General features: G+C 32.9%; 1 protein-coding gene across 1 annotated transcript in view; it reads right to left on the bottom strand.

Moving 5' to 3' along the window:
- mtt (mangetout) overlaps positions 1–23,716 on the bottom strand; it is a 206,999-nt gene that overhangs the window by 82,006 nt on the left and 101,277 nt on the right. The window contains exon 9 of the mRNA XM_088271556.1: positions 18,221–18,387. Coding sequence (XP_088127682.1) covers positions 18,221–18,387 — 167 coding nt within the window. The remainder of the gene's footprint in view (positions 1–18,220; positions 18,388–23,716) is intronic.

Here is a 23,716-nt window from a genome sequence, read left to right as displayed (position 1 = left end):
ATATATATATATATATATATATATATATATATATATATATATATATATATATATATATATATATATATATATATATATATATACATATATATACACACATAAATATATCTCTTCTACAGTTATCCCTTGACTGAGCTGCACGCTCCAACAACCGAGGTGCCTGCTGCTGCCTTAATTTGATCGGTCATCGTGTGGGAGATTTCGAAGCTTTTGGGGTAAATATATATGTGTTGTAAATATGAGTTTGAGTAGTGTAGTTGTCAATCATGGGTAAAACACGTGCATAAAGTGATCACTAAAACCAGCATATGATCAGCTGAAGCCCTGTTAATCTTAAATGATTAAAAAGTAAAAATATTATCTTTTTTACATAAATTTTATTCCATTTAGTTTCACTAATACTCATTATTAAGACGTTAAGATGACTTCGTTATACTCTGATTCGTATAGCGCTGAAACTCAAAGAAACGTATACTCTTTGTTTAACGAAGTCTCATCGTACTTAGTACATCGTAAAAAAAATAGAAATAAGGTATTTTTTATGGTTAAAAAAGGTTATTTATATTTATCAAAAGGTCAATATTTACGTTTCGTTTCTCGTCTTAAGCAAATTGTCGATATTGGCTGGATGCCATTTAGTAATAGAAATAAAGTAATGCCAATAATTCGGGCAGTAAACGTGCCTTTGAAACAATATTATGTTTTGAATCAATAAATAATTAATCGTCGAAGCTTTTGGTATTAATTGTTGGCTTTTCTGATACACGTCAATTGGACGCTAATTAACAATTTATGGGTAAAATGGAATATTTTGGTGACACATTTTTGTAAAATGACATCCGTTGTAAAATAAATTTCTCTAGTGGAAAATCAGTCCGATGGACAATGCAAATATTTGATTAATAAAATACATTTGTTTCATGAAATCGAATAGTGTTGTCAATATACATCCGTTAGATATTTACTGAAACGCCGAATAGTAAATTGATTCTGGTCCAGTTTTTTTTTATTATTTACAACATTTTGAGGAAAATTATTTTTTCAGGCGTTTCTCATGCATGTGATTATAATCCAGGATTCGGACCTCACCTACTAATATAAGAGTTTCTGCTCAATAAAAAAGGTTCTTTTCATCTCACCAATATACATCTTAAGTGAAGTTGTAGTGATTCAAGAACAGCGTTTCGAAATTGGTTCATATGTATGGAACTTCCAAGAATTTGAGTAGTGTGGTTGTCAATAATAGGTAGAATTGGCGAATGTCACACGTGTGTTAAGTGATTACTTAAACCAGACTATGACTATCGTCAGCCCCCTAAATTCCTAGCTTCCATATTCTTCTTCATCTTTGATGAGATGTCAAAAAATAATATTTTATTCTGTTTGAAAATATGGCTCAAATAATATTATCTGATATTCGTAAAGAGCATTACTTCATTTCCATTTTTTTCTTATTTTGACGAAACAAATATTTGGGACCTAAGGATATTTCTGTAAATGAAAAATATCAATGCGAAATCATTTAATTTATATGACCACATTTAAAAAAAAAACTTTCGTCTTTGTTTTATTATGCACATACACGTATATACTTTTAATAAAAATATAAATACAAAAAAGTGTTTTTGTTTTGTTTTTGAGAAATGAACTCGCCATACGACGTTTGTATTTTAACATATTGCAAGAATATTAAAAATAAGTACCTTCGATAATATAATGATATTTTTATATCCCTATTCTCAGTTCTGGATCCCAACTGGATTTCCAGGAGGGTTAATTTCAAGGATTTTAAGTGTTTTTTTTTCTCTCTAATATTTATTAAATAGATCTAGACGGATCTCCACTAATAACGATCAACTAAACATTGCATCAATTTGCAATGCAATGCCCAATGTACCATTGGGCATTGCATTGCAAATGTGTGGCTGAGGGAAAGAAGAAGGTGAAGAATGATTATTTTCACTTTTAGTTTAATAATGTAGGCTCAACATTATTTAAATGTTAATTTAGGATTATTCTTTTCGTCTTTTTATTGATTTAATTGAATTTTTATTTTTACACATATATTTCTGTGTGTTTTCTACTGATAACTATTTATCTTTAGAGACTTTAGGAATGTAATGCAAATGTAATGTACTTTTGCTTAAAAGCGTAATGTATCTTTATATAACTTTAATAAACAATTTTATAGTTATTTAAATTCTTTCTATTCATATAAGATTTTATAAAATAAAGCCAACGTCCCTCCTGAACAACAAATATTTGTTAGGGAGGCAACTTTTTACTAAGTAATTGCATTATTTTTAATTTAAATTTATAAATATACATGTTTACCAAAAAAAATATTAATTTAAAATCCACGATAAAGTACCTAATCCATAATTTTGTGTAAATTCAAATCTCATTGTTAGACATTAGGTACATTAGAGAAAACCCGCAAATAACGAGGAATTTCCGTTTTAGAAATTATAAGAAAATTGATAATACTATATAACAAAGGTTCATAATAAAAACAAGCTTATCTATACAGGTATACAGGGTGGCTCAAAATTAACCACTCTATCAGAAGATGATTTAATTTTTGCAAATGGCGTCGTACGTCAATAATATTTGACATTTGTGAACTAGACAGCTGCAGTATACAAACAGATTGATAAAACGGGCACATATGTGTATCAACACTAGCGGCAGCCACTTGACGGATGTCATCTTTTCCACTTAACTGAAAAAAATTGTATATGTTTTAATAAAGATTTCCATCAGTGAAATATTTTTATTTTTTTTAATTATTGTTTCGGCATTAACTTTGTGGTAAGACATGTTACAATGATTAAAGAAAACACTTGTTTTATACCACTTGTGTTTTATTAAAGACTACATGTTTCAAAAGTTAAACTTCCATCATTCAGGTCTGTATAGTAACTAAAATATAAAATTTAAAATTGTTCTTTAAATAAGGAGAGGGGAAAGTTAGGGGAGGGATTTAGTCAAGGGGCGGAGTTTGAAAACAAGGGAAAAATGGAAAGCAAAGGTGAAGAATTTTGAAACGATATATTATTTAATAAATTATTATTAGAATTTAGGTTTTTTTTGATAAAAAAGTTATTAAATAACAAAATTATGATAAATTTTGCTCTACTCTAAATCTGTATACTGCAGCTGTCTAGTTCACAAACGGTAAATATTTTTGAGGTTCGATGCCGTTTACAAAAATTTTCAATTGGGTGATTAATTTTGCGCCACCCTGTATGATGCTGTACGATACTAAACGGATATTAACTAAAGATAAATTCTCCTATAGCCTGAGGGTTAAAACTTAATGAGCATTCTTTTGGAGCGAAACGAATGGTATTTTTAAGAATATATTTATTTTTATACCAATGTATAAAGAGTGAATTATAGAACGTCGTGCTTTTATACAGTATATTTTGCACGATTTATCGTTTCTATTGAACAACCGAAGTAGAATTTATTATTGAAGTAGGCGGTTTCGGAGGGCGGGAAATCTCATCTGGCCAAGGGCGGATACCACCATAAAAATTTATCATTGCCTATTTATTTATTTGGCTGGCTCCAAGAGATTGCTTTCCGGTAGCAATAGTTTCCCGATTGTATATCGAAAAAATAAAGATCACCGCCAGCAATCTATATGTAAATCTCTTATTTTACCGAATGATACCTTTTTACCGTTCCTTTGAATTAAATAAAATGAAAAAGATTATCGCATTTTTCTAAACTCAACTTTTTGCAGGTCAAAATCAAAATGTGGTAGATCAATTTAATAGTATTTTAATGAACTATATGTAATTTGTGTAAAAGTGATTAGACTAGTGCTTAAGATTCTTGGGTATGCACGAGGAGATGCATGAATGTGGAAGAGGTGAAGAATGTTTACAGAGAAAGAGTAGTGTGGTGTTATGTTCTTTCTGACTTCTCCTGTGGAGAAGCGCTGTGATAGTTGGTTAGTTAAATACAATCTAAATTTTATGATACCTTTTTTTTAATAATCATGTCACTTAATGCGTTTACTGAGAACTTCTTTTGGATGAAAGGAATAAATCCGCAAAGCTTCTGTTTCTAGAGAATTATCTACAAGTAGGGAGTGAGGATAAGGTAGGTATATAAATGTATAAGAAACAACACAAATACTAGAGCTATTGAAAATAATTTCTTCTTAAATTCGTTTTCCTATTGGCAGGAATCGAGCCCAGGATGCCAGTTTCGCAGTTAAGGTTTACCCAAAAATGCCACGGCGTCTGTAAATTCGTTGTTAACTTGCATTGTAAATTTTTTGATTGAGCTTCAAGGATTAAAAATACTTTGTCGACAGTAATTTGAAGCCTTTGGTATCTGATGGAAATCTTAAAACTTTTGGAAATCAACGTTTTATCCTTACTTTTGTTATGAAGAATTTCTTCTTAAAATAAAAATTAGCTTGAAATCTTTTTTTAACAAAAAGAGTTAAATAAAAAAGAGAAGTAGTACCACATGTCTATCAATTGTATTACCCATGAAAATAAGTTACTATGTAATGTTATGGCGGACGCGTCGCGTGCGCGATGACCGAAGACACTTTGTGATCAGCGTACGCGTGCACTCGATGACGTCCCTATTAAACAGGACACTTAAGTCCCCTTTTTGTCAGGAGGCAGTTTGGACTGAAGCGAGTATTAATTAAAAACACGGTATTGACTATTTATATAAATGTTTATTTAAAAACAACAATACGACAGTCAATACTCATGTGCTTCCAAACAGCTCTGTTAAGTTATGTAACACCCGACTCTCACGAAATACCAAATTAGACTATGTTAAAAAGCCCTCTTCCTTTAGGATAGGGAATCATAAAATGCTGTACCGATTTATGATGGCCATGGGAACGCATCTAAAGCCGGACAACACGTGACGAGTCCCTCGACTTTCTAAAAAGGACAATAAAAGTGGGAATGAGAAATGGCAAGGCCATTACAACTGATTTGATAATAAAAGTCTTCACATTTAAACACAATAATAATTCATGCATATTGTTATTCTACGATGTAATTCAAAGGAAAAAATGATACAGCTTTATTTTCAAAGAAAAACAATCGTTGACTGAAACGAAAACGGTTTATTATAGTTCTAAAAAGAAATTTCGAATTTTATTGACTCACTTTGAGCTTTTAATAAAAACAAAATATTTAAGATGTTTGAGCAAAAGGGACGAGTGAATAAAAAGTAAATTTGTATTTTATGGAAAAGTTAACACACGAACGAAATCCTAAAATAGATGTTTTCGTATTGTATCGTAAGGAAAAGTCGAACATTTAAAAATAACTTAGAAACGTTGATTTTTAACAATATGTACAAACGGAAATGTTCACATGAAGGCCTATTTCTATAAAGGAATATCTTTGTTTCGGCCAAAATCTGTGTATTTTTTAGAATAATTGATGTATTAAAATAGTATTAATAAAGGTAGACGAGAAGAACAAAGAGACGCAGATCAGTAAGTTTTAAATGTTACAAATACTGTCCCCACCCCACGCAACGCCTTTTAAATAGTATTTAAGGGGTGGCGGACAAATATTTGTGTGCTCAGATTAAATAAGATTCGAAACGCGTATACGCCGCGCTCGCTCTGTTTTTATATTGGTGTCGCTCTGTTCTTCTCGCCCTTGTGTTTGGTAATTTAAGATATATTGGTGAAAATTTGTTATTTTCACATTTATAACTTTGTAATTTTAATAAATAAAAGATTGTCTTCATTTGTGCGTTTTCGTCTTCCTAATGAAAAGTGTTCCGGTACCGTTAGCAGTAACAAATTGGTCCTTCGAGCCGGATCTGTAACACTATGGAAGCCAATCGAACTACTTCAGTGACCACCAGCATATGTTGGAGTACATGGTCCATGAAGGCGCGAATGGAGTATTCTGCGGGTAAAGTGAGGATAGCGAAGCAGAGAGCAAGACTCGCAAAAGAAAGGGCGGATGCTGACAAGTCGCAACTACCGTCAGAAAAGGCACGACTGGCGGCAGACGAAAAGGCATTGGAAGTGTCATCAAAAACATCTGAACGATCTGCCCTGCATCAAATTTCACAACGGGCGGATCTGTGCAGCTCAGGTCAGTCCCCGCCGCAGTCTGTGCAACCTTCGCCGCTGACATCTGTGAACCATCTACTGCTGCCGTCTGAGTACCCGCTGCTGCCAGCGAGTGGGCAGCAACTTGTGGCACCACCAATGGGGCGGAAAACTGTTCCGCTGCCTTCGCCGCCGCTAGGGCGGCAACCTGTGCTGTCACCGAGTGGACAGCAACTTGTGGCGCCACCAATGGGGCGGGAACCTGTCCCGCTGCCTTCGCCACCGCTAGGGCGGCAACCTGTGCTGTCACCGAGTGGGCAGCAACTTGTGGCGCCACAAATGGAGCGGGAACTTGTCCCGCTGCCTTCGCCGCCGCTAGGGCGGCAACCTGTGCTGTCACCGAGTGGACAGCAACTTGTGGTGCCACCAATGGAGCGGGAACCTGTCCCGCTGCCTTCGCCGCCGCTAGGGCGGCAACCTGTGCTGTCTGAATACTATGTGCTGCCATCAAGTGGGCAGCAACTTGTGCCGCCTGATCTGGGGCGGAAATTTATAATGCCGCCCTCCTGGCCGCAACCTGTATTGCCGTCCTTGGGACCGCAATGTGTTAAGCTGACCTCGGGGCCGCATTTTGTAATGCCGCCCTCGAGGAAGAATTGTGTAATGCCGCCACCGCTTGGGCGGAAATTTATAATGCCGCCCTCCTGGCCGCAACCTGTATTGCCGTCCTTGGGACCGCAATGTGTAATGCCGACCTCGGAGCCGCATTTTGTAATGCCGCCCTCGGGGGAGCAATGTGTAGTGCCGTCATCGGGCCCGCTAAGTGTAATGCCCCCATCGGGGGCGCAATGTGTAATTCAGCCCTCGGGGGAGCAATGTTTAATGCCGCCCTCGGGGGAGCAATGTGTAATGCCGCCACCGCTTGGGCGGAAATTTATAATGCCGCCCTCCTGGCCGCAACCTGTATTGCCGTCCTTGGGACCGCAATGTGTAATGCCGACCTCGGAGCCGCATTTTGTAATGCCGCCCTCGGGGGAGCAATGTGTAGTGCCGTCATCGGGCCCGCTAAGTGTAATGCCCCCATCGGGGGCGCAATGTGTGATTCAGCCCTCGGGGGAGCAATGTTTAATGCCGCCCTCGGGGGATCAATGTGTAATGCCGCCACCGCTGGGGCGGAAATTTGTAATGCCGCCCGCCTGGCCGCAACCTGTATTGCCGTCCTTGGGGCCGCAATGTGTTAAGCTGACCTCGGGGCCGCATTTTGTAATGCCGCCCTCGGGGGAGCAATGTGTAGTGCCGTCATCTGGGCCGCAAAGTGTAATGCCCCCATCGGGGGCGCAATGTGTGATTCAGCCCTCGGGGGAGCAATGTTTAATGCCGCCACCGCTGGGGCGGAAATTTATAATGCCGCCCGCCTGGCCGCAACCTGTATTGCCGTCCTTGGGGCCGCAATGTGTTAAGCTGACCTCGGGGCCGCATTTTGTAATGCCGCCCTCGGGGGAGCAATGTGTAGTGCCGTCATCTGGGCCGCAAAGTGTAATGCCCCCATCGGGGGCGCAATGTGTGATTCAGCCCTCGGGGGAGCAATGTTTAATGCCGCCCTCGGGGAATCAATGTGTAATGCCGCCACCGCTGGGGCGGAAATTTATAATGCCGCCCGCCTGGCCGCAACCTGTATTGCCGTCCTTGGGGCTGCAATGTGTTAAGCTGACCTCGGGGCCGCATTTGGTAATGCCGCCCTCGGGGGAGCAATGTGTAGTGCCGTCATCGGGGCCGCAAAGTGTAATGCCCCCATCGGGGGCGCAATGTGTAATTCAGCCCTCGGGGGAGCAGTGTTTATTGCCGCCCTCGGGGGAGCAATGTTTAAAGCCGCCACCGCTTGGGTGGAAATTTATAATGCCGCCCTCCTGGCCGCAACCTGTATTGCCGTCCTTGGGACCGCAATGTGTAATGCCGACCTCGGAGCCGCATTTTGTAATGCCGCCCTCGGGGGATAAATGTGTAAGGCCGCCCATGGAGCCGCAACCTTTGCTGCCACTGAATGGGCAGAAAAATGTGCCGCCGCCTTCGCCTCCGTTTGGGAAGGAAACTGTGCCGCCACCGCTGGGGCGGAGATTTATAATGCCACCGATGGAGCGACAAGCTGTGCCGCTGCCGTCATCCGGGCAGCCACTAGAAGCGCTGACCGTGTTTACTCTTATAAAATTTGATCGACTAAGTAAAGTCACTTTAGTAATGTTACATTTGTTAATCGGTATAAAATTTGTTTTAAAATCATATTATAGAATTACAAAACTGTGCGAAATATAGATGACTGTAAATGATATCGATTAGTTACTCAGCGCGCCATTAACCTCATTGAAATATGGGAAAGGATACTTAAGTAGGTAAAAATTCCACTCGGCAAAGTATTATACCAATAAATACCTTCATAAATTTCCTTAAAGTAAAAGCAAAGTTTTTTTTTTATCCTGAACTGTATTTCAATAATATTTTAAAATAATATAGAGACAAGAAAAGGGTCTAGATTTAAGAGTGTGATGACGATTTATGTTGACTTAAAATAAATAACAGATCCCTTAAAGCAAGGGTGGCCAACTCGCGGCCCGCGGTCATGTAAGACGAATGTATTTTTTGTATGATCGGGTTCATCGGAATGTATTTTAAATCGTGTTTGGGTTATCAAGACCAATCAAGTTTTTGTAATTACATAAAATGCATATATGTAACGGTGAAACGAAACTCAAATCTCGCACTGAGTAGTCATTAATAAAATTGGTTTTGTCTAAAAATAGAATTGGTAATATTGTTTGATTATGTGTCTTTATTAATAATTTTGATTGTTAAAATTGATTACAATGTTTATGCTTTACAGATATATTTTGTTGGTTCAATGTGTATGTTCATTTCACATCTGGCCATCAACTTGGGTTGACGAGGCCTGCATTTAGTTAAAAAGGGCGAAATGGGTTTCGTTTGTTATTCTATGAATCGGGGAGATAACCTGTCATGTGACACGTGGCGCGTCAAATAACACTGGACCTATAATTCAAGTGAAGTATGTTTTCTTTAGCCCTAAAAAGGGCGACGTGAGCCATGAAAACGTCAGAATTGGCGACGAAATTTAAAACGTCTCGATATATCCATCAGTATTAGTATAATTTATGACTTTTGTTTATCCACATATTTAGCTCTAGAAACAAGTATTCGGAGAAAAGAGCCTCCCTGAAGTTGATTTATCGTGTATACGGACCCTTATTTGTGAAGGAAGGCATTATTTAAAAAAAATTGTTAATGATAATGTGATTTCTATTTTTTGTGTTATCTGTCACCTACATATTTTGAAATGTTTATTGATAACACTCGAGTGAATTTCAGTAAGGGAACCGTTTGGTGAAACCGATTGGTTTCACGGAGGGGAGTGTTTCGGCCAAAATCTGTGTATTTTTTAGAATAATTGATGTATTAAAATAGTATTAATAAAGGTAGACGAGAAGAACAAAGAGACGCAGTTCAGTAAGTTTTAAATGTTACAAATACTGTCCCCACCCCACGCAACGCCTTTTAAATAGTATTTAAGGGGTGGCGGACAAATATTTGTGTGCTCAGATTAAATAAGATTCGAAACGCGTATACGCCGCGCTCGCTCTGTTTTTATATTGGTGTCGCTCTGTTCTTCTCGCCCTTGTGTTTGGTAATTTAAGATATATTGGTGAAAATTTGTTATTTTCACATTTATAACTTTGTAATTTTAATAAATAAAAGATTGTCTTCATTTGTGCGTTTTCGTCTTCCTAATGAAAAGTGTTCCGGTACCGTTAGCAGTAACAATCTTTATATTATAATTTTAATAGCATCACTTACTTTTATAGCAAAAAATCGTGTTTCAAGAACTACATATATTCTTATGAAAAATGATTGAAGAAACACTTGTTTTTATACCTCTTGAGTTTATTTATTTATGACTTCTAGTTTCTGAAGCTAAACTAGTAGTCATAAATAAATAAACTCAAGTCGTATAAAAACAAGTGTTTCCATTATCATTTAACATGTCTTTCCACAAAGTATATGCCAAAACAATAAATAAAATGCAGTATTTACAGCACTAAATATGAATTTAAATATTTCAATTCAAACCCTTATCCGCACCCCAATGGTGCATAGGGCACTGCATTATATAAACACAGTGTTATCTTGATCGTTAACACACGAAAGAAAGGTGATCAGCCCTCCGCTTCAGGTACCAGTCCAGGGTAATATTGAATAAATATTAGAGTGAAAAAATCACTTATATTTATTTGACCCCCCCGGGAATCGAACCCGGGACCTCCAGAACGGTAGCCGAGCGTGCTGACCATTATACTACGGAGGCGGACGAATATTCAATGTTAAAATAAACACCTTTTTTAGAGCCAAATAAATTGAATTTTATTGGTAAAAACAACAAAAAAAAAACTTGTTATAAATTTTTTGCCTTGTTATGGGATTTTCAAACTGAGAGTTTAGTTTGAAAATTCCATAACAAGGCATGTCTTTTTAATACTTAAATACAATTTAGTATACTTTTAAAAATCAGTGTTTGATTTTAACATTTAACCTACAAATTAAAATGGAGTTCGATTAAATTAAACAATTATTTAATATAAAGTTAAATTAAACGCCAAATTTATAAGCTAACTAAACATAAAATTTGAAACGTAAGAAATTAACAATAAATAATTTAAATAAAAAAAAACAAAATCTTTGTTTATATATTATTACGGTTCAAGTAAAAGAGGTATCTGCCACATTTAGGTAAGTTAACCTGGATTTTTATTATTGTGTTAAATCAAAGATTGAGCCTTTGTTATCGTATCCCTTTGATTATCTTCTCTCCGAACCTTTTCAGACCCTTAACAAAGCAGATCCTCTTGAGAATATAATAAATTTAAGCGAGCTCACTAGAGGCGGAAATTATTATTTTGATTAACACAAAATGTTTATATTATACAGGGTGGCGCAAAATTAATCACCCTATCGGAAGATGTTATAATTTTTGCAAATGACGTGTTACGTCAATGATATTAAAATTTGTGAACTAAACAGCTGTAATATACAAAAAATTGATAAAACGGGCACAAGTCTGTATCAACATTGGCGGCAGCCTCTTGACGCGATATTATCTTTCTCACTCAATAAAAAAATTAAATGGCCCAAAAAATTATAAAGGTGAAATTTCTATTAATCTTTTGTTTTATTATTCGTTAAAAAGGGTTCTTCATTAACAAAATTGGTTGATTAATTTTGCGCCACCCTGAATTGTATTTTGCAGCTGTCTAATTCACAAATGTCAAATATGATTGACGTACGACGCCATTTGCAAAAAAATATTACATCTTCCTATAGAGTGATTAATTTTATGCCACCCTGTAGATATAATTCAAATCGTGAAATATACAGTTGATAGTATATAAATGAGAAAAACCAAAAAAAATCCACATTTAAAAAATCTCTTGGATAGAATCGCAGTCTCTGAATCTGAATTCCTAAGTTCGACTTAACTTTGCAAATTGATTCTAACCCTTATATGCACCCAATGGTGCATAGGACTCTGCTTAGTATTAAAACAGTGTTATCTTGATCGTTTCTTACATGAAGACAAGGGGATCACTAATATTTATTTGGGAATAGAACCCCGGACCACCAGGACGGTAGCTTAACACGCTAACCATTATAACACGAAGACGGACATGAGATTACAATTTTTAAATACAAGTAGGTTAGGGTTACCAGAAAAAAGTATTGAATTGAAATATTAACGTCTATCATGAGAACACAAAAATATATTTTTATTTGCATTAACTCAATGGAATGTCGTGATGATTTCATTTTAAAAAATTGTTATAGACAATTTTTGAGTTACCACTAGTTTCAAGAATAACAAGAACTACGTATGTTCTAATCAACACAGTTTAACAAATAAAACATTAAACAAAAGATATTTGCAAATATTACTATGAAATTACGATAAATTATTGTTATATTTCATACAATTTCTGAGTCGTTGGTTATCGTAAATAGTCAAGAACTTGATCTTCCTTTTTATATGATTTTTAAATTGAATATTTGTTATCACATCCCATGTCTATCAATATGAAATAATTTATCCGAGTGAAGTTGTTAATGATTGATGACTTAAATGCAGTCGGCAATATGTCACTGTCGTAACGTGCACTATGAGTCTGCTACAACACATTATATCCGAATCAGAATCGTTGATGCAAATACGTTCGTCAATGTCCCCTCCAATCTACGTTTATATAATATTTAATCGAGGTACTTATGTGGAGATATCATCGTTGCAATGAATGATGGATTATACCCGCGTCTGTGGCTGTCAAAATAGATACAATCAACATTAACATGAAGCTACTAATAGATTACATAAAGGTAAATATAACAGGACAATTATCAAATGTGAAGGATCAAACAATACACAAAATAATACCTCGGTTATTTTGGTAAACTAGTTGTTAAGATATCTCAATAACCCATGAAATCGGTTATTTCATTTTATCCAAACGATTCCTAAATGTGATTGCTTAAATAATACATCCAACCCTCAGTTACATATTTTGGTAAACGACTAGTTAATATTTAACTAGTCGTTAATATTTCAATAATACACGAAATCCTTTCCTAGTGCAACCTAGCCTCGCGTTGCTGTGGCTCAGTCAACTTAAACATAACAGAAAGAAAATAATGACGCATATTTCTAATGTATACTTTCACAATGGTTGTGACGCAATGAAAATATTGAAAATCTATGAAACAACAATGCAATCGAAAAAAAGGCCAAGTGCCAGCAGTTATCAAGAAGCACGCTGTCTGACATGAGTAATGGCGAGTAATGCTTGTGTTGCTTTTACGTTTCAATAGATGGCGCTGCAGGTAAAATAATACGTGTTTAGCTGTCACAGATTAAAAACATAAACCCTCCTGGTTTAAAATTATAAACTAATAATAACAGTATCAATTATTTAATTTTATATTTCAAAAAATGTTTTTAATGTTCATTCTATCCTGCTTTTATTATATTGTATTCAAGAAGTTTCATTTCCGTGAAAACCGTGGTTATTTTCATAAAGATTATTTTAAAAACATATTTTAAAATGTTGAAATAATACTTTATCTGCATTTATTTTACTGGAAGATAAGCGAAATATTTGTATTATAAAAACAATCTGGTACTACCATACATATCTAAATATACTAGATTTTAATTAAATTTAAAAAGTTTTATAATGCCACACCAATTTAAATAAAGTACGAGTTGAAAGTTTTTCAACAATGTGAAAAAATAAAACGGTGAATTATTTTTTCAGACCGCATTTAACATTTGTTCTGGCAATATTTGTTCTCCTTATGTGTTTTATACTAATGTAAGTTTTTTCAGAAAACGTGTTATAAATTTTCTCGAATTCGTTGTATTTTTTCGAAAATTAAATGCAACAAAAAAAATTTTTCGAAAAAAATCTCTTGTTGAATTTGGGCCCACATATCATATGTTAAGAGTTCAGTACAATAATTTAGTGAAGTTAGTGTATGCAGATTATTATTTTTGAATAATCAAATTTTTTTATGGATATATATATATATATATATATATATATATATATATATATATATATATATATATATATATTTATATATATATATATATATATATATATATATATATATATATGTATATATATATATATATATATATATATATATATATATATATATATGTATATATATATATATATATATATATATATATATATATATATATAATATATATATATATATATATATATATATATATATATATATATATATATATATATATATATATATATATATATATATTATATATATATATATATATATATATATATATATATATATATATATATATATATATATATATATATATATATATATATTTATATATGAATATATACATATATATATATATATATATATATATATATATATATATATATATATATATATATATATATATATATATATATGTAAATACGTGAATGATTCTAAGTAAGTACTAAGCTATAAAAAAATCGATAAATAATTATGAAAATCATTTGAAGATAGCAACAAACGCAGTAATAAATATTGCTCTAAATACTAAATTGGCTTATTTTTGAGTAAAATCATTGCATTCCCTGTGTAAACTAATTCATAATCCTTCTTTAAATCTTGTACCTAGATGACAATGAAAATATATCTCCATAATATCTTGTTTGGGATAAAATTTAAATAATAATAATATCAATGTCTCCGTTACATACATTTTGTAGACTCGTGCTAGGAATTAGTTCGCATTTCGTTAGGTAATTATAAGTAATCCAATATAACTATACTCCTGACACGCCTCGTGAATACCCAGCGACATTGACTTTCATGAAAGAGGACACTTCATATTAAAATATTGATGCATCATAATATACATAGTTTGTTTGTGCTCTAATCCATAAATTTACTAATTTTTCTTTTCGATAAACGTCTCAAAAACTGTTAATAATTTTTGTTGTTGATTAATTTATGTTGCGAAAAATAATTAAAAATAGGATGTCAGTGATTTATTAACTAAATGTTCAAAATAACTGAAAATATTTCTATAAAAAGCCTTAAAAAATATATAAAAATGCAATGTTATAAGTACGAGTAACTTTATGTTTTTAGTTAAGAATAATTAAGAATTTTATAAATGAAATAAATAAAAAAGTTTGATTTTTACCACTTTTATATAAAATAGAGGTTAAAAATAAGGTTCGTGTTTTAAACCTCTATTTTATATGAAAGTTATAAATTAAGAGTTTTTTTAAAATAAATAATTCTAAATTTTATAAAACCAATAAATCAAAAACTATGAATTCAATCATTTTTGTATTAAATGGAGGTTGAAAACAAAGTTCGTGATTTATTTATTTTAAATGGTTATTAAATGTGCCATAAAGTAGGATTAAAAAAATAAATCAAAGCTATTTTAAGTGAGAATTTAATTTTGGTTGAATGACAAAATGCATATATCTGGATGTTGGGATATGTATGACTAGATGCAAACATATCGATGTGCAGAAAGCTAGGAGGAGTAAGTCAGGGCAGACGAGTGTGGTGATCCATCCTCTCTCCCTACTTTTTGAGAAACGACGTAATTGTTAAAGTAGCAGCAGTTGTGCTTAAAAATCCTCGCTCAGATAAATGATATCCAACAATCATTTTAATATTTATTTGATTAATTCAAATAAAAAAGGATATTTTAGGAAATGAAATGAAGATATTGCTTTATATATAAAAATAATATAAGTACAAAATAAATAAAGTAAAAAAATGAATTGTATATATACAGACCAATTTAAAACAAATCTTTCTTGTTTATTATTATTATAATTACTATTGTACCCCAATTTTCTGTACTGCACTCTAGTATGTGCTTAACTCCTACGAGTCTCGCGGAGTCTGGTATGATAAAAAAAACTACAAGAAACCAAATAAATTTGGAAACACCCTTTAAAAAAAATATTTCGTAAGTCATATAATCGGTGCTTAGTCCTCTATCATAATTTTTACTTTAGTTACTGAAATAATAATGCTCTTTCCTACTTTACGTACACGCTCCATGAACAGTATTTCTTTATTTAAGATGTAATTATGTTTATTACAATGTAATACCCTTAAATCTCTATGTAATATTACTTGGACCAGAAAATGTTCGTAATGAAATACAAAATAAATCCATCGTGTATTTTTGGATCAATTTCCAGGGATGTACCAAAAATGTTAATTAAATTTTATGTTTATTTTGTAAGGGCAGCATTAACATTACTTATGTCTGAATAATTTATTTATATTTTTAAATAAAGTAATACTTATGATCTTATAATACACAAAAATGATTTATGTTTAACGAATTTTCATGTAATATTGAAATCGATATAATATTTTCTTTACTAATGAATTTTAAATAATGTCTAAGGTATTTTTATTAAAAATAGGATTCATGTTGTGGTAGAGTAGAATCAAACTTTAAATTTTGTCTAAATTACATGACACTGACCGTGGAACTACGACCCATCCCAAACCTCACAATTCAAAGATTTTTCCAAATAACTCGATTTGTTCGATATTGGGCACGTTCTATTTTAACGAAGTCTCTATAAATTATTAACAATTGAAAACAGCTTTGGGCCAATTTTACCTTTGATGAGTACACAATAAAAGCTATTGTCGCTACAATGTAAAAGTGAAGATTTTTTTCTGTTTCTGACTGTTCACACAAATTTAATGCTATGGCGCCCTGAAAATGCCATTTTTCATGCAGCTGAAATATTTGTAGGTGGAAATAATACACAAAAAAAATCTTATAATCTGAGAAGGTAAAATTTTTTGTTGAATTTTAGTGTTCCATAATGTTTTAAAAATTATAACTTTACATTATGAAAATAATAATAATAAAATTAATATGAAAGTCGTGCTCATTTCTAAGGTCCTCGCAAACGTGTGAAAGATTCATGTTAAATTATACATAAGTTTTGTACTTGCAAATGTCAAAGATACAATGTTTAGTGGGATAGTGTATGGCTTCAATATTTGAATGAAATATATACTAGACATTAACGTTGGAAAATTCTGTATTTCAATCATATTTCACACGACCACTTAAAAAAACGTTTCACAAAATCGTGACATTAAAATATTCCAAAACGACCGTTGAAAGTACTCGAAAATAAAAATTAAAAGGGTCTTTTTATATTTGTTAATTGGTATTTACAGCGAGTGTGTAACTGTAAACGTGTGTGATAATAAATACGCATGCTAATACTTAATTTGTGAATCTGCCGGGGTAGATGTTTTCAAATTTAAAATATTGTCATCAATTAATTTTCTTTAATACTCACTTTTTGTGATTTTCATTACCAAAAATAATTGGAACGAATGTGATAAGATTATTAGTTATTTCAAATGACCTTAATTGTGGGTATGCATGGCGCTTTTTAGTAAAATTAAAAGTTCTGCTATAATAATTATGATATTAATTTGAAATTTGGGTGAAATTATGCTTTTCTAAAAGGTAAAATATTTTTTTGTTTTTATTTTTTGTTTGATTGAAAAAATTGTTGTGGTATATTTAAGTATATTAAAGGACTCAAAATTTTCTAATCTTTATTTACACATGATCATGCATAAGGTACATCATTTTATCAACTCAGTGTTTTTTGGACGTTAATAACAGAAAGGCGAGATGAACAGTTCTGCGCTTCAGGTACCAGTGTAGGTTGAAATTAAATAAACATTAAACTGAAAAAAACACACATATTAATTTTGACCTACCTGGAAAGTAAACCGAGACCTCCAACACGGTAGCAAAACGCAGCAACCACTACATTACGGAGGCGACTTAGTAGAAACGTTATCGTAAAAATTAAGTCTAAAAGTACATTTTTTTTTAAATTTTCATACATATAAATTATAACTTCTACATCGATCGATAAAGATTTTATTTTCGAAATGAAAACGCGACTTTATTTTGTAAAAAAAAGTAAGAAAAATAATCAATATACCAATTAAGCGAAAAATTTAATCTTATTTATTTTTTTACAAAAATGATAATAATAATAGTATATAACCACTCACCGAGTGTTATACTCACGGTGAGTGGTTATATACTATTATTTTTAACATTTTTGTACAAAATAAATAAGTTAAAATGACTAACCATAAAGTAAATGCTTTAAATATTAATAATATTGAGAAAAATTTAATCTTGATTTGATTTTCATTATTAATTTAAAATAAAGATTTGTTCGACATTCCAAGAGAATACGACGTCTAACATAAAGAAAATATGAAATATCTATACGATAAAAAAGACAGCATTTTAATCAATCGAAAAGTATTTAATATTTATTTACAACATTTTGAGTGTGTCCAAATACTTGTTCACAAAATCTGGATTATCTCCAATTACAGGAGTTATTTTCATATTATTTTTTTGACATCTCATCAAAGATGAAGAAGAATATGGAAGTCTGGGCATTTACGGGGCTTACGACCGTCATAGGCTGGTTTGAGTGATCACTTTACTTGCTTATTAATAAATGGATGACTCACAGAGTTACAAGGATGCCAGTTGAGCTGAAAGCCATGGCGCCGATTGCCCACGCTGATCCTGGACGCAAGAAGACCTCAGGGATGTCTCTGCACTTCATCCTGGCTTCATCGGGGACTGTTCCTCGTGGACATAGCACACATTGAGTTTCATCTAAGGGGTGGCGAATCTGTAAAAAAAGACAAAAAATAATCTGTAAAAAAAGACAAAAAAAGTAAAATATTCAATAGACGAATTCAAATTTAAAAAATCAAAACTTAATAAGCATCACACCGCGCTTCTACAAATATCTTGAAATAAATTAAATATCAATATATGTGTCGGGTTGTGGTCCCGTGGTTAGTGTCGCGGACTCTGGAGTCAGAGTTTCTGCGTTAGAACCCACTCAACTACAATTTGATACCTATTTTTATCATAGAATATGCTTGAAAACAAAGTATTTTTGTAAAAAAAAACTGTTTTTCACTTTTGAATTATTAAAAAAAAAACGTGAAAATATAACAATATTTGTTTTATTTTTATTTTTTTAGCTGTATACATTTTATTTAAATCACAATTTTTACATATTAAGAACATTTTTTTGCAGAGACTCACCAAGCCACCTTGTGTGTCTTGTCGGTGGAGAAACATTTCCTACGAAAAATTGCCAAGATTACCGTAAGTGTCCAAGTATTGAATGCTTTTCTCTTTATCCTACTTTATTATTTTCGTATATATTTTTTCCCATATATAATAGAAATGATATCATTCTCCCTTAACTTGTTGCCTTGAATCTCTTCAAATATATTCCACTTCTATAATCAAGAACCTGAGAGAAAGTACCTACTGATAAACTTGACTTCATTAAGTTTACCATCAAGTTACCATGTGGTGTCATTTGTAGCATAATCTATGAATAGGAGTTGGTAAAATGTTTTTTTTTAACCTTAAATAAGTTAAGTTAGACCCTCTGTACACATTCCAACTTCAAGCCCAAACACGTTGGCTTTTCCGATACTAGTGAACCGACAATTCCAACATGACAGTTTACTTCGCAATACCAACATGTGTATACATTTTCAACGTTAGAATCGTGATGGAAGCTAACGTCCTAGCCCGGAATCCCAACAAAAAACGTTTGCTGTACCTACAGACATTTAATAATAATAAAACCCTTATCCGCACCCCAATGGTGCATAGGGCACTGCGTCATATAAACGCAGTGTTATCTTGATCGTTTACACATAAAGGAAAGGTGATCAGCCCTCCGCTTCAGGTACCAGTCCAGGGTAATATTGAATAAATATGACAGTGAAAAAATAACTTTTATTTATTTTACCCCCCTTGGGAATCGAACCCGGGACCTCCAGAACGGTAGCCGAGCGTGCTGACCATTACACTACGGAGGCGGACAACAGACAGACATTTAGGCCGAAAATATAAAAATTCGCAACAACATTTTCTTTGAACCCAGGTAACATTTTGCTTGAAATACAGTTGTTGTATCGAAAAATAAGTTTAATAAAATATATATATTGTTTTAAAGCGAACAAAATAAAAAAATATATTTATTCAAATTCTGAAAATAAACATGTCCGACGTCTAGCGCAGCCGTCCGTGTTCTGAAATCGAAGATTGTGAGTTCCCTCTTTGTTTTCGAAGTGTTTCGTCATCAGCATTCTTTGCCAAAAGCTCATTAAACTTATTCGAGTGTTTATGGGCATTACAAGTTATTTTATAGTATGCAAGTGATACAACGAATTATGAAACCTGTAGCGTATATGATTTATAAATTTTATAATTTAATTACATAAGGGTTAACATATAATGGTGTCGGGTTGTAATCCCGTGGTTAGTGTCACGGACTCTCGAGTCAGAATTTCCGGGTTCGCACCCACTTTATCATAATTTGATACCTATTTCTAATAACGAGTCGCTTAAGGTCACATAAATAGTTTGAAATTTAAGAATTTTTGTAAATAACATAAACAAAAAAATTTATCTTTTTAATTTAAAAAAAAATACTTGTTTGTCGTGCAAAATAGAGAAGATAACAAAATATATTAAGTTAACAAAAAAAATGTTATGTCGTATTAAAATAATGTCAGATATTTAGATAATATTGATATCAGTATGATCGATAAGTACTTACGTAGTTTTTCTAGTCTTACCGTGTTTTAAACGTTTCAATGCAATTTGTAAGCAATTTTTTAAAATAACGTTTTTATCATTTTATTATTTCATTGCAAAGCCAGACTATTTTTTTCTTAGTTTATAAAACCGAACTGGCCTTTAAAAGCCCCTGAATTTAGACTCTCGTGGAATCCTTGTCGGAGTTGGGGGGTGTTCGCCTCAGAAAACATCGCATTACACAATTGTTGTGTGTTTTTGTGTACGTTTGGTATGTGCTGGACTACATTTCTTATTGTAGATTGGAGTCACTAAAAAAATTCCGGATAGAGATAGTTTTTTCCGACGGAATCGAATATATGGCCATTTTTAAGACTGGTTGGAATTTTAAATCAAACACTGGATATTTTTATATTTATTTCGAGAAAATACACACTTGAATTTCGGAGGAAATTTTTTGAAGAAAAAAAGTGTGTCTGACAAAAAGTAATAAAGTTCTTTGAAAGTTATCATAAATTATGGAAATAATTATTCACGATAAAAATATTTAGTTTGGCTGTTAAAACATTTTTGATAAGGTTTTATACTACATAAAGTGGTAAGAGCCCACGCGCACTATAAGATTAGTCAGATTGCGGCTAGCCGCACGGCTAACCGCATGACGTTAGATTTAGAATGTTTGATCACAGGTAACAAACAATGCGCTAAGATTGTCAGAAATTAAGACTCTTGAGAAAAAAATTGGGAAGAGTCTTCGAGATAGAATAAGGAATGCCATGAAAAGAGAAATAAGCAAGATCGAAGATATCGTTAAGTGAGAAAAGCAACAAAGAAGACAATAGTATGCGCATGTGAGGAGAATGGAACCATCCAGACGCATCCACATCGCATTGCATGGCCAACTCCAAGGTGGACCATCAAAAGAGATAGATTGAAAGCTAGGAATCGACATTGTAAGAGGCTAATCCCTTTTAAAAAGAGGCCTCAAGGCCTACACTAAGTAGAAGAAGGGAAATATTAAATGTACATACTATTCTTAGCACCGTTTGTGGTTAGCCGCATTACATCGCAGCGCACTACGCGAGCAATAGACGCCTAGCCTTCTCTATGTTGAGACTGTTTGCTTGTCCGTAATGGTGACCGTTCTATGGGTTTTGAAGTGACTTTTGATGCCAGTATATAATAGCATACAATAACAGATATTCTCGAGATAACCATGGCGCAAAAATTCCACTGTATCTTCATGGTTTACTATCACAAGCTGCTATTTTGCTTTGTGTGATGTGCCTTATTTTCAAACTGCATACGACGGTTGTGTACCTACGCCCAGCCGTGTGCGTAAGGGCTCTAAGGTACTTTTTATATATGTGGTGAATAAAGTTGTTAATTTCGCGACACGGCATTACTGTATCAATCATATAAATTATCGACAGAACACGCATTACGTATTACCAACTGTTTGAAAGAAAATAACCCTAAAGAAGTAATTTCTTAAATGTAATCATGTAATCAGGTAAATATCATTGTACTTAATCACGTAAGTTTTTATATTAATTCATTCGCTAAGTTCATTTAAGATTAAAGAAATATAAGCAAGTTTACAATTAAGGTTTACAAGAAAGATTAGGTAGAAAAGTATAGGCATTAATTTGAAATCCTGACAATACGGGTCTATCAAATATTCTATCCTATTCAGGATTACGGGATTAATATAAAAAAAGAGATTTAATAACGTTTTTTTTTAAAAATACATCTCAAAAATAAATATATTATTTTCAATAAAATACACAAAAAGATCTTACTATTTCAAAGTATCAAAAATTCTATAAATTTGCATCCCATTTTACCAAAACTGCATCAATACTTTAATATGTAATGTTTGCTTTTTACTTTATTTATTTTGTAATTTACATAACGTTACTAAAATGTATAACTTTTTTCTTGTCAGAATTTTTTGATTAGTATTTAAGTCAAAGTATTTTCTTGTTGAGACACTGTATGTGCATAAAAACATTTATTGATTTTTTTTTGTAATATGTAATAACAATGTTATGATTTCGATTATCGTATAAGGATACAAAAGGTAATATGATATTAATAAAGAACGCAGTTGTTAGATTTTGATAATATATATTAAATAAAAGGTTAATAAATATTGCTTTATGACCGTGCTCTATGTTCGTTTAAAAATGTATTAATTTTAAAAAAAATCTATCTTTTTTAATCGTTAGGGAGAAGGGGAGATCACTGCACTCTAAATCCAGATTTTTGGGTCCTCAACCCTGTCTAGTTTCAATTTACCTTGAAAAATGTAAATTAAAAAAAAAAACTCCTTATACATTTACCGTCGAAAGATAAACTAACTAACTAACTAACCATCACGCCGCTTTCCCGCAGGGGTAGGAGAGAGAGAATAGAGCGCCACACCACTCTGTCCTTGCAAACATTCTTCGCCTCTTCCACGTTCATGCATTTCCTCATACATACCCGCCGATTGTTACGACTCCTAACCTGACCACTTTCAAGTATTTGGCATACCTGATCGTGCCATGTTTTTCTCGGTTTTCCTCTGCTTCTTTTCCCACTAACATTCGCCTCGAAAATTTACCGTCGAAAGATAATAAACTTAATTAAAAATAACTGCTAACACAACAAGGTAAGTGTTAAAAAAAAATAGATTTTACCTATCAATGATCATTTCTAGCGATTGCAATTGAAAAACTGATATTCATATGCAATTAATAAAAATTCAGCAATTTTTTCGGTACCAATGTTATATTTAATACCTAGTTCTAATCAAACCCTTTTGAAAAAAATCAGTGAGGAAATTTAGGGGATTATTTATATTAATATGTAAGCGGAGACCTTTTATTAAGTAACTTTTTTTTTCTTTTAACTTCCATACTTTTTAGTTTATAATTTTAACTTAAATGAATTAATATAATAAAAAATCATAATTTGCTTAAATCAATTTATTATTACAATATTCAGTGAATATCATGCAATGTATGAAGAAGATAATATGGTAAGGTAAGGTTTTATTAAAACTAGGATATTTCCTCCCGATTGTAGGTGTAAGTACATGTATCGGCTCAATATTTCAATGTAGTGAAGAAGAAACGGTTGAGGGATACCTGAATATTAGATCTAGCCAGTGAATCTTGTCAAGTAAGGTGTCGATCTTAAATTTCAACGGCCTATTCTGTTGCTAGAGTGTTGCGTCATTATTTATTGCGGGGTAAAGGTATTGAAAGTTGAACTTGTTAGACCTTTCTGGAGCACATGTCTTATTATTCATCGGTTAGGTTAGGTTATGTATGAGGTAGGAAAAGGTAAGATTTACGACGTTTTTACGTGCGTTATAAACAATTTCTCTAGGTTTTCATTTT

Source organism: Brachycentrus maculatus, unplaced genomic scaffold (genome assembly GCF_059751285.1).
Source record: "Brachycentrus maculatus isolate JH-2025_06_01 unplaced genomic scaffold, ASM5975128v1 h1tg000448l, whole genome shotgun sequence".
NCBI lineage: Eukaryota > Metazoa > Arthropoda > Insecta > Trichoptera > Brachycentridae > Brachycentrus > Brachycentrus maculatus.
Note: the sequence above shows the minus strand (reverse complement) of the source record. Positions and strands in the feature narration are given on the sequence as shown.